The sequence below is a fragment of the Prinia subflava genome, chromosome 1 (assembly GCF_021018805.1).
Source record: "Prinia subflava isolate CZ2003 ecotype Zambia chromosome 1, Cam_Psub_1.2, whole genome shotgun sequence".
Taxonomy (NCBI): Eukaryota; Metazoa; Chordata; class Aves; order Passeriformes; family Cisticolidae; genus Prinia; species Prinia subflava.
Window position 1 is genome coordinate 95,863,077 of NC_086247.1, and position 10,858 is coordinate 95,873,934.

Consider the following 10,858-nt stretch of genomic DNA (forward strand, 5'->3'; position numbering starts at 1 on the left):
TTTAACAGGTGCTGGTGCAAAGGAACATTAGGAAAGGTGAATCCAGGGCTCCAGAAATTAAAGGAGAAGGAACTCCACCCCCAGGAGACCAGAAAGTGAAGAAATACCTCAGTAGCAAATGGCAGAAGAAATATCCATTCGCTGCTCTGAGCCTGGATGCCCCTGCAATCCCTATATCCATTTCAAATACAATTATTGCCTCGAAATTTGGGTTGTGCACTGCAAGTGGGGGTGGAGGCCGCTGGGGCTATGCCACAAGTGTTCTGAGGAAGAACAGAATTTGACCATGCGATTCTTGGACTGTGCCACACGTTTGGGATTGATAGAACCAGATTCTCCTGGGTGGTATTCAATATGCAGAAAGGGGTTAAAGGGAAAATTGGATGTAAAGGCCCAAGTGTTAGCCACTGAGTGCCGTCGAACCAATAAAGTGCTGTTTGTGGCAGAGCCGGTAAAGCTATCTCGGTGGGGAGCTTTTAAAAGGAGGTATGCCGCCCGAACCACCCCGAGGGTCTGAGCAGAGAGCCCCTGCTGTCGCGAAGACGGACTTCCCCGTTGTTGGTTGCTACCCAACAGACGCTGGGCTAGACAGAGGGAAGCTTCTGCGAATCACTCTAGGGAGTGTGAACCAGGCTATGCGCTCAGTGAAGGGCTAGCCCTGTGAAATATGGCTCATCCAAAAGTTACCCCTGCTAAAACACAAGTAACTAGCTGGCACTCAAAGGCACTCAGGGACACGGGAATTGGAAAAATCAGAAGAAAAAGCATTAAAAGTAAACATGGTTCAGGAATCGCTGGTCAGATGTTCCTCCTAGGAAGAGGGGACACCAAAGAAAAGCAAACTAATAGAATCAGAGAATGATAAAGACGATGCAAACCTGAATTAAATAGTTAATAAAAGAAAAGAGATAGGGAAATTGTGAAAAATGTGAAATGATTAATTCATGTTCTTATGGTAAACTGGAAAACTATAAAACTGTATAAATTTGTATCAGGTAAAAGTCTATGTTTTAGGAGACCTTGCAGCAGATGGTGAAACTAACAACCCTGAAAAAGCAGGCACCTCCATTCAAAAAGGAACAAAGGACTTTTCCGGGAAAGCCTGCAGCCTTCTCAAGTACCCGGAGGAGACCTATTGAGATAAGGTGGTACAGCAACTCACACCTTGGTTGCCCTTTCACAGATCATCAAGCAACATCATCCATATCTCGATCATTCATCAACCATAAGGACCTATAGAAATTGGACATTAACATTTGAACTGAGAAAAGAACTCTTTTCTGCTTGGTCGGGGAGACTCCTGAATTTGTTTAGTTAGCAGCGAAACAATGGGAAATATAGGGAAATGTTGCCGAGGGCGGAATAAAGTGTATAAAAACCAAGCCCCGAACGGGGCTAATTTGTGAACCGTTGGGGGAGATAGCAGGCTGCCAGACCCTGTATCTCACGGTTCACCCTTAGCATTTTCCCGGGAAAGCTCTGTCAAGTTTCTCTGCTGTTGGGGGGTTTTCAAAATTCTGTGATTTGATTTCTTATTAATAAACCAAATTATTATTTTAATTGGAATATCGTATTGGCATTTATAACAACTGTATTTTAGATACATATTCTTAAAAAAATATAACAAAAAACATGAATTATCCCCAGTCATTTATAACAAGCCCCACCAGCAAACTGCAGCCAGCTGCCAGCCAGTGTGGAATCCCTGCTCTTGGCTTCCCTTAGGTACACATGCGTGCCGCACTGCTACCGTAAAATTGTAAACTGTTCACTTGAAATGTTTTATTTATTGATGGTGAGAAAGTAATTGAATTCTGGTGTAAAATTGCATTATGACAGAAAATAAAGTGTGTTTTAACTTGATGGCGTTCCTGAATTTTTTTTAACTTCTGTGGGGACATTTTGAGCTGGGACATTTTGTGCTGCAATTTGTGTATGGTCTGTGAATGCAGCCGGTCAGTTTTTACAAAGTTTCAGTTTAAAACAGCAAATTTCACCCAGGGTTTGTGAACAAGTCTTTGACGTCCTCTAAAATGTAACAATGTTGCATATGTTCTCTAAATTGTAACCATGTTGCATTACTATCTTCAGCCTTGAAAGTGTCTTGTCTTTTTAACTGCTTGTACTGCCAGCCTTTAAAAATATGAAATAAAGACAAACTCTCTTAAGCACAGATTGTGCTGGTTTTATTTCTGTTGATATTCCCAAAATATTACATCATGTTGACTATGAATCTGATATATTTCCTCTCTGTATAGATAGGGAGCCTTTCTGTTGGTTTAAAGGGAACGGTATAAATGATAAAGAACAGATTAAAAGCCTGATTCTGAGTAGTAGTGAATTTCTTAAAGAGAAAAGAACTCACCAAACTCAAATCTCCTCACCAAATCTGATCTTCTTTCATTATCTTCTGCCTTAAGCTGAACAGTATGTCAGAGTGCTGTCTGAACACTTGTTGAGCACTGACAGCTTGGGGCCATGACCACCTCCCTGCGGAGCCTGTGCCAGTGCTTGGCCACTCTCACAGTAACAATCTATTTTCTAATACCCAATCTGAACTTCCCTGACACAGCTTTATGACATTTCCTCACATCCTGTCTCCTAGCATTCTTTCTGCTTAGTAGTAGATTTTTTTAAAGATTTTTTTCCTTAATTTCATTTTTCATAGGAAACTTAATTTTTCCCTTTAATATAAGATTTTTTTGTAGCTCAAACACCTTACCTTTTTTATTTGATCTGCCTTAGGCTACCAGCCATTCTTTATGTTAGCTGTTTAGGGCCTAATTTTTTCACCATTATAATATATGGCTGACTGTCCATGTAGGTGTTTTTCAATTCTTGTTCAGTTTTTGGAAATTGGATAGTATTTTATTGCCAATTGAATTTGCTCATCAATCTATTAAAGCCATTTTCAGTTACTTTGAGATTAAGGTGCAAGGCAAAAGCTCAAAGGTAAAACTTGAAAAGCAGAAGGGTCAAATAAATATAATTGCCTTTAAAGTAACTTCTAAAAGTAGAGTCAGATTTTTTCATGTTATCATCTTCAAAGCAACCAATCCAACACTTTTTTGCTGGTAGGTCTGGAAAGGATTTCTTCTCTTTTGTTATGGTCAAGGAAAACTTTAAGAGATTGGATGACAATTTTAGACTACTGTCTATCCTAACTAAGTTAGACAGTGGCTTTTGGCATAGATCTGTCAAAGTTTTGTCCAGGTTTTAGTCTAATGCTATTCTCAATTTAAGTTCTGTAAGTATGAAAGTGGATGAAAAAGAGAGAGTGTATTTACTATGTACATTGCCCATTCACCCTAGATGTAGGTGTATTTTTTCCCCATTTTATTCTAACCGTATGAATTTTTCCAAGCATGAGAGGAAAAGGTTCTATAAAGTAAAGGCTATAATTGAATGTATCAAGTATATTGGGTATGGTAGTCAGCACCATTTTCCTCTACAGATCTCCTGATTTTCAGCAATACTTGATCATGTAATGTAGCCCATCTGAACTATTTTCCATCAGTATGTGGGAAATATGGTTATTTAATTCATGTTTTATAAATAATTATAGATAGGGAACTGTGATATATATTATATAAAGATATGTATGTGTCTGCTCAACCCGCACGTTTCACGAACTTCTGGAAAGCACCTCCCTTATCTTCCGGGTTCCAAAAATGGAAGGTGAGAACGACTTGCTCCTGCCTACGTGCAGCTCAGCTCATCGGGACTCGCAACGGTCAAACGCTACACCGGTCATCACACACCTCTACGGCAGTTACTCAAAGCAAGGACTAACTCTGGACATTAGCATTTGAATGTGCCCAGGGACCCTTTCGGGATTTAATGTAAATAAAGTTAATGGTCGATGATTAGAGAAACAATGGGAGGAAAGTTGCCGAGGGGGAAACTAAGTGTATTTAAGTTGGGTCTTTAGGTGGGCAAGTTTGTGAACCCAGCTAGAGGCACTGGCTGCCAGGTCCTGTGTCCCTGGGGTCACCCTTGACTCTGCTTTTCCCGGGAGAACTTCGGTCAAGTAAGTTTGCTGTTCGTGGGGTTCGTATTGTTTTGTTTTTATTGTTTGAAATTGTTATAATTTAGTTCTAAATTTTGTGATTTGGATATTAATAAACCAAACTATTGAATTTGGCAATAAATTTGTCCTGGCGTTTATAACAAGTAGAAGTGCTAATCCAATAATTTTTTTCATGTTCAGTATTTCCATGGTTCACCATAGTAATGGATATGATGACTAAGAAATTTAAGATCATTAATATTTTAAAAAATAATATTGTTTAGACATAGAACAGTAACTTAGCTCTACAATTAGAGAATTTCGCAGTACAAGTTTGTTAAAACAAAAGCTAGTCTTACAAGTTTAAAATAGTGTAGCTAGTTCCTAGAGTGCCTTCAAGTGGACATTAACCAGTGCAAAATGAAATGTTACTTTCCCAAAATCTTTCTGACATCCAAATCCATTACATTTCCCACTCCATATAAAGCTGCTAAGAAGTCCCTGCAATAAAACAGTCAAAAGAGGATTTTGAGTAGCTATTTAAGTTGCTGATAGGAGAAGCAAGATTCTCAAGAAAAGAAAGTGGTTTTATACAGTTTTTTTTTTAATTGACTCAGAAAAGATAAGTCTCCTACATTTGCGTAGAATTTGCATTCTGCTCATACACAGAAGGGTTAATGTGTCTAATCCATGTTCTATTCAGTCTATTCAGTGGGATTTTTTTTCCCTTAATCATAACTGTACAAATAATGCAGATTTTAAAAGAAAGTAATGCTTGTTATTCTGTGGAGGAAGTACAGGAGAATGAATTTTGATGTTCTGCCAGTGTTCAAAAGTTTCTCTTTAAATATAGTTTTAAGATGATAATGTCTGGGACTGTTTATATTATCTTTATTTCTCCAACAAATGCATACCAGCCAAGAACTCATTATGTTAAAACAGACATTATAATGTTTCCATGCACAGTATTTCCATGCACAGGGAAGATTTTTTTTTCATGGTGGAGATGTGTTTTTGCAAGCATACACAGTTCTGAAGCAGGTGCTAAGTGCTAGATTTTTCAAAGCAGTATAGACAGTTGTGTCAGAAATTTTTATTGCAGTCAACACATTATCTATTTTAAATAAACTACAGGGGAAAAAAAAGAACAGATTCATTATCTTGCCAATAAAGAGACTCAAATACAGCACTAAGTACCAGAATTTTCACCATCTGAACATCTCATTCTAATGTCAGTTTTCTTAACCCCAAATAACTGGCTGTTGGTTGTGCTTATGTTCTCTCTGCTCAGGACAGCTGCTGTTCCTGAAGTGCTGATTTCCTGTGTGCTTCATTTTTTTGTTTAGCCATCAAGAATGATGCATAACCATTAGAAATTAATCTCTCTCTGTTATTCTAACATTCATTTGCAGGTCTCATGTAAGTGTATGCAAAGAAATTTCCAAAGGCATTGCTGGAAAATGGGACCCAATGGACAATATTTTTTCTTGATGACTGATTTCTTACCTGCTGTTTTTGCCTTTGAAAAATGTGCCCTAAAGAATTTCTTCCTCTGAAAGGCCTACAGGAAAACAATTTCTGAATGGAGTTATAGTAAAGCTATAAAATACACTGTATTCAAGATAAAAGACTACATTTTTCTCTTAAGAGTCTAATTCAGGGGAAAAATTAAGAAGATCCTAACCCCAGATTTATTGACCAGATGGAAAAGAGAGAGTTGGAAGACACTGGGTAAGGTTAAAAAAATGTTTTTTGAAAAAAATCTGTGGATTGAAACTACTAGAATTAAAACAGCTACAAATGTGCTATCTCAGCTTCAAACTCATAATATTTTTGCTCAGATATCTCATGTTCCAGGAAACAATTACTGGTATGAGTTGGAAAAAGACAGGAAGATTAAGGACACATAAAAATATCTGAAACAACATAATCATAAAATCATGCTACAAAGTGTAGCAACTTTGAAGATTGTGTAAGTGAACAGAATTCACTCTTGCGTCTGTTTCTGAGCCTTGCCATACTAGGAGCCAGTTCTTGCTTTGTGTGAGGCTGTTTCTTGTATGTCATGAAGGGTTCTCTTGAGGCCATGTGCCTGATCCTCATCACCCCTGGTTCAAGGCATGGCTGGCTAAAACAAGTTCCTTAACCCCTTGTCTAGTAATTTCTGGACATCTCCAAGGATGGAAGCTCTGCAGCCTCTCTGTGCAACCTTATCCAGTATTTGACCTCACCATAACAATGTGTTCTTTTTTTTTTTTTTTTTTTTTTTCTTTTCTTTTTTTAACGGTATTTCCTGACTTTCAGTTTATGCCCATTGCCTGTTGTCTTTGCACTGGATACCACTGAGAAGAGTCTGGCTGCATCTTCATATGCAGTGGGATTCTCACTCACCAGGTTTGCAGATGACACCAAGCTGAGTGGTGCAGTTGATGCAGGAGGGAAGAGATGCCATCCAGGCATGACTGGCTTGAGCAGTGGGTCTCTGTGAACCTCATGAAGTTCAACAAGGCCAAGTCCTACAACTTGGTATGGGCATTCCCCAATACCAGCACAGACTGGAGAATGAAGGGATTGAGAGCAGGCCTGTGAAGAAGGATTTGAGGATAGATACTGGTAGATGAAAAACTGGATATGACCCAGCAATGTGTATTTTCAGGCCAGAAAGCCAACCATATCTTTGCCTGCATCAAAAGCAGCATGGCCAGCAGGTTGATGAGGTATTTGTCATACCTTGAAAGACAGGTGTCTGCAAGGGAAGGCAGGAGCCGTCCTTGGAATAGAAAATGTAACCCCCTGCCTTCTGAATTATTATAATTTGGAAGTTAGGGGGCTCTCAGACAAGGATACAGATAGCAGTTCTTTACTGGTATGTATAACAGGGCAAACAAACAACAACAACTATGGCATTAACATCAAACTGAACTAGGAACTTTGTGACAGCCTTCTCAGCCGCAGGCACTTTGTCCTTTGTCACAGCTGGCGATTCCCCCACGGCTGCAGGGGGCGCTGTGGCACAAGCTCAGGGAGCACATGGTAACCGTGGCTCAGCTAAGAGGGGAAGGGATGGAAGAGAGGCTCTGCTTCACAAACTCCTGTGGCAGTCGATCCCAGTGCCCCAGCAGGACTTATGGAAACAGCAAGCTGGGCCAGCAAGAATGAACAAAAATCCTGGGGTGGTAGATGGAATGCATCAGAAACTACAAAGCTGTGGCTGGAGCTGTGGGATGTCTTGGCAGGCCAGAGGTGCAGGGCTACAGTGCAACAAAAACTCAGAGCAGTGCCAAAGAAGCAGCAGGAGCAGGAGAGCAGCAGCCCAGGTCCCAGCAGGGCAGAGAGGGGTGAGCTCCAGATCCCCACGGCAGAAGAAAGCAGGACTGAGCTGTACTCAGCCTTTCCTCTGTTATAAATATATATTATATAAAGTTGGCTTTTTGCAAATATTAAAATGAATACTGTATGTATAATATTGGAAAACTTTGCTGTATTAATATAGTTTCTTTTATTTCTGCTATTAATGAAACTTAGAATTAAGTAGTGCGATGAATATATATATTTCTTAGGCAATAGGATGATATTAAAGACTGCTTTTGTTCAAATAACATCTAAAACGGAGAATGAAGAAACCCCCCCCACATTCCTGAATTATCTTATCCAGATGAAGATAGAGACGACCAGAGCTCCAGGGGAGGAATTTATTGAATCTATGCTATCAGAGAATGTGAGACAGAATGGAACCACTTGCAGATTGATCTACAAGATAAAATGATTGGAGGGGAGTTGAAACTGAACAGAGAAACTCAAGTTCAAGAGGAATGTTTGAATCATGCATGTGGATTTATGAATATGCAACAAGCTGGTGCTTTTAAGGAACGAGCCTTTTCATTAGTGGGTGTGCTTCTGGCAATATGCTAGGCACCCCAGCTGAGATTCTTTGCTTTATTTCTATTTCCTAATTGTCTTATTTTTTTAAATTAAACTTTTTAAAAATTTACTAAGAAAGTGAACCTCATTTTTCACACCCCGAAACAGCAACTCTGAGCATCCTCCTCCCAAGCCAAGAGAGAGCTCAACTAACCATTGCCCCCGCCCCTTTACCTGCCCCATTCTCACGGTATCTCCGCCCTTCAGAGTGAAACACCTCAGATGAGAGAAGTGCAACGAGATGCCTGAGCTTGGCCACTTCTTAGTTTTCTTAAGTATCCAGTAGTTAGTGTTTCTTAGCAACTTATGGGAAAAGTTCTGCAGGTAAGAAGGAACAAAAGAAAAGAAACCTAACCCCTCGCATTATTGTCTTTGTTTGAAAGACAGGTGTCTGCAAGGGAAGGCAGGAGCCTCCCTTGGAATAGAAAATGTAACCCCCTGCCCTCCAAATTATTATGATTTTGAAATTAAGGGGCTCTCAGGCAAAGATATGAGAATAGGAATAACAGTTCTTTACTGATATGTATAACAAGGCAAACACACAGAACCAAGAACTTTGTGACAGCCTTGTTGGCTGCGGGCACTTTCTCCTGTGTTGCAGTTTCGGTGGCAGCCAGTAGGGGCGCTGGTGGCTCAAGGTGGGCAGGGCAGGTGCGATGATTCTCCCACAGCTGCAGGGGGCGCTGTGGCACAGGCTCGGGGGGCATGTAGTAATGGTGGCTTTGTACGAGACAGGGAAGGGATGGAAGAGAGGCTCTGCTTCACAAGCCCTGGGACAGCCAATCCCAGTGCCCCAGCAGGACTCTCGGAAGCAGCAGGCTGGAACAATATAGATGAGCAGAAATCCCTGGGGCAGTGGACGAGATGTCTCAGAAACTCTGTGGTGATAGCTGGAACTGTGGGATGTCCTAGCAGTGCAAGGGGGTGCTGGGCCCAGCAGCAGAAAAAGACAGCTTCCAGCTGGGTTAAAGGAGTGGTAGCAAAATTCCTTTCCCCTAGCAGCAGCTCAACCATCCTCCTCTGAAAGCCGAAAGCAAGAGCCCCCAACCGCCCTAGCCCACATCCTTTACCTGCCTCTCATCTCATGGTGTTCCTGTCTCTCTGAGAGAAACTACCAAAAACCAGAGGAGTGACACCAGACACTGTCCTTCCCTGAGGCCTGGCCACTTCCCTCCATCTCAAGCACTCAGCCATCAGTCCATCTTAGCAACTCAATGTGGGAAAATTCCACAGGTAAAAAGGAAAGGAAAGGAAAGGAAAGGAAAGGAAAGGAAAGGAAAGGAAAGGAAAGGAAAGGAAAGGAAAGGAAAGGAAAGGAAAGGAAAGGAAAGGAAAGGAAAGGAAAGGAAAGGAAAGGAAAGGAAAGGAAAGGAAAGGAAAGGAAAGGAAAGGAAAGGAAAGGAAAGGAAAGGAAAGGAAAGGAAAGGAAAGGAAAGGAAAGGAAAGGAAAGGAAAGGAAAGGAAAGGAAAGGTGCGAGAAGGGAAGGTGCGGGAAGGGAAGGGAAGGTGCGGGAAGGTGCGGGAAGGTGCGGGAAGGTGCGGGAAGGGAAGGGAAGGTGCGGGAAGGGAAGGTGCGGGAAGGGAAGGTGCGGGAAGGGAAGGTGCGGGAAGGGAAGGGAAGGGAAGGTGCGGGAAGGGAAGGGAAGGTGCGGGAAGGGAAGGTGCGGGAAGGGAAGGTGCGGGAAGGGAAGGGAAGGTGCGGGAAGGGAAGGTGCGGGAAGGTGCGGGAAGGTGCGGGAAGGGAAGGGAAGGGAAGGGAAGGGAAGGGAAGGGAAGGGAAGGGAAGGGAAGGGAAGGGAAGGGAAGGGAAGGGAAGGTGCGGGAAGGGAAGGGAAGGGAAGGGAAGGGAAGGGAAGGGAAGGGAAGGGAAGGGAAGGGAAGGGAAGGGAAGGGAAGGGAAGGGAAGGGAAGGGAAGGGAAGGGAAGGTGCGGGAAGGGAAGGGAAGGTGCGGGAAGGTGCGGGAAGGTGCGGGAAGGTGCGGGAAGGGAAGGTGCGGGAAGGTGCGGGAAGGTGCGGGAAGGTGCGGGAAGGTGCGGGAAGGGAAGGGAAGGGAAGGGAAGGGAAGGGAAGGGAAGGGAAGGGAAGGGAAGGGAAGGGAAGGGAAGGGAAGGGAAGGGAAGGGAAGGGAAGGGAAGGGAAGGGAAGGGAAGGGAAGGGAAGGGAAGGGAAGGGAAGGGAAGGGAAGGGAAGGGAAGGGAAGGGAAGGGAAGGGAAGGGAAGGGAAGGGAAGGAAGGGAAGGGAAGGGAAGGGAAGGGAAGGGAAGGGAAGGGAAGGGAAGGGAAGGGAAGGGAAGGGAAGGGAAGGGAAGGGAAGGGAAGGTGCGGGAAGGGAAGGGAAGGGAAGGTGCGGGAAGGAAGGGAAGGTGCGGGAAGGTGCGGGAAGGTGCGGGAAGGGAAGGGAAGGTGCGGGAAGGTGCGGGAAGGTGCGGGAAGGGAAGGTGCGGGAAGGTGCGGGAAGGTGCGGGAAGGGAAGGTGCGGGGAAGGGAAGGGAAGGGAAGGGAAGGGAAGGGAAGGGAAGGGAAGGGAAGGGAAGGGAAGGTGCGGGAAGGAAGGTGCGGGAAGGGAAGGGAAGGGAAGGGAAGGGAAGGGAAGGGAAGGGAAGGGAAGGGAAGGGAAGGTGCGGGAAGGGAAGGTGCGGGAAGGGAAGGGAAGGTGCGGGAAGGGAAGGGAAGGGAAGGGAAGGGAAGGGAAGGGAAGGGAAGGGAAGGTGCGGGAAGGGAAGGGAAGGGAAGGGAAGGGAAGGGAAGGGAAGGGAAGGGAAGGGAAGGGAAGGGAAGGGAAGGGAAGGGAAGGGAAGGGAAGGGAAGGGAAGGGAAGGGAAGGGAAGGGAAGGGAAGGTGCGGGAAGGGAAGGGAAGGTGCGGGAAGGGAAGGTGCGGGAAGGGAAGGGAAGGTGCGGGAAGGGAAGGGAAGGTGCGGGAAGGGAA

The 10,858-nt window shown here is 43.8% G+C and overlaps 1 protein-coding gene across 2 annotated transcripts in view; it reads left to right on the forward strand.

The window, feature by feature from the left end:
- TPPP (tubulin polymerization promoting protein) overlaps positions 1 to 9,305 on the forward strand; it is a 116,204-nt gene extending 106,899 nt beyond the window's left edge. For both annotated transcript variants that reach the window (XM_063404411.1, XM_063404382.1), the window contains exon 5: positions 9 to 9,305. In XM_063404411.1, the coding sequence (XP_063260481.1) occupies positions 9 to 99 (91 nt within the window). In that variant the 3' untranslated portion in view covers positions 100 to 9,305. The remainder of the gene's footprint in view (positions 1 to 8) is intronic.
- The last annotated feature ends 1,553 nt before the right edge of the window (positions 9,306 to 10,858 follow it).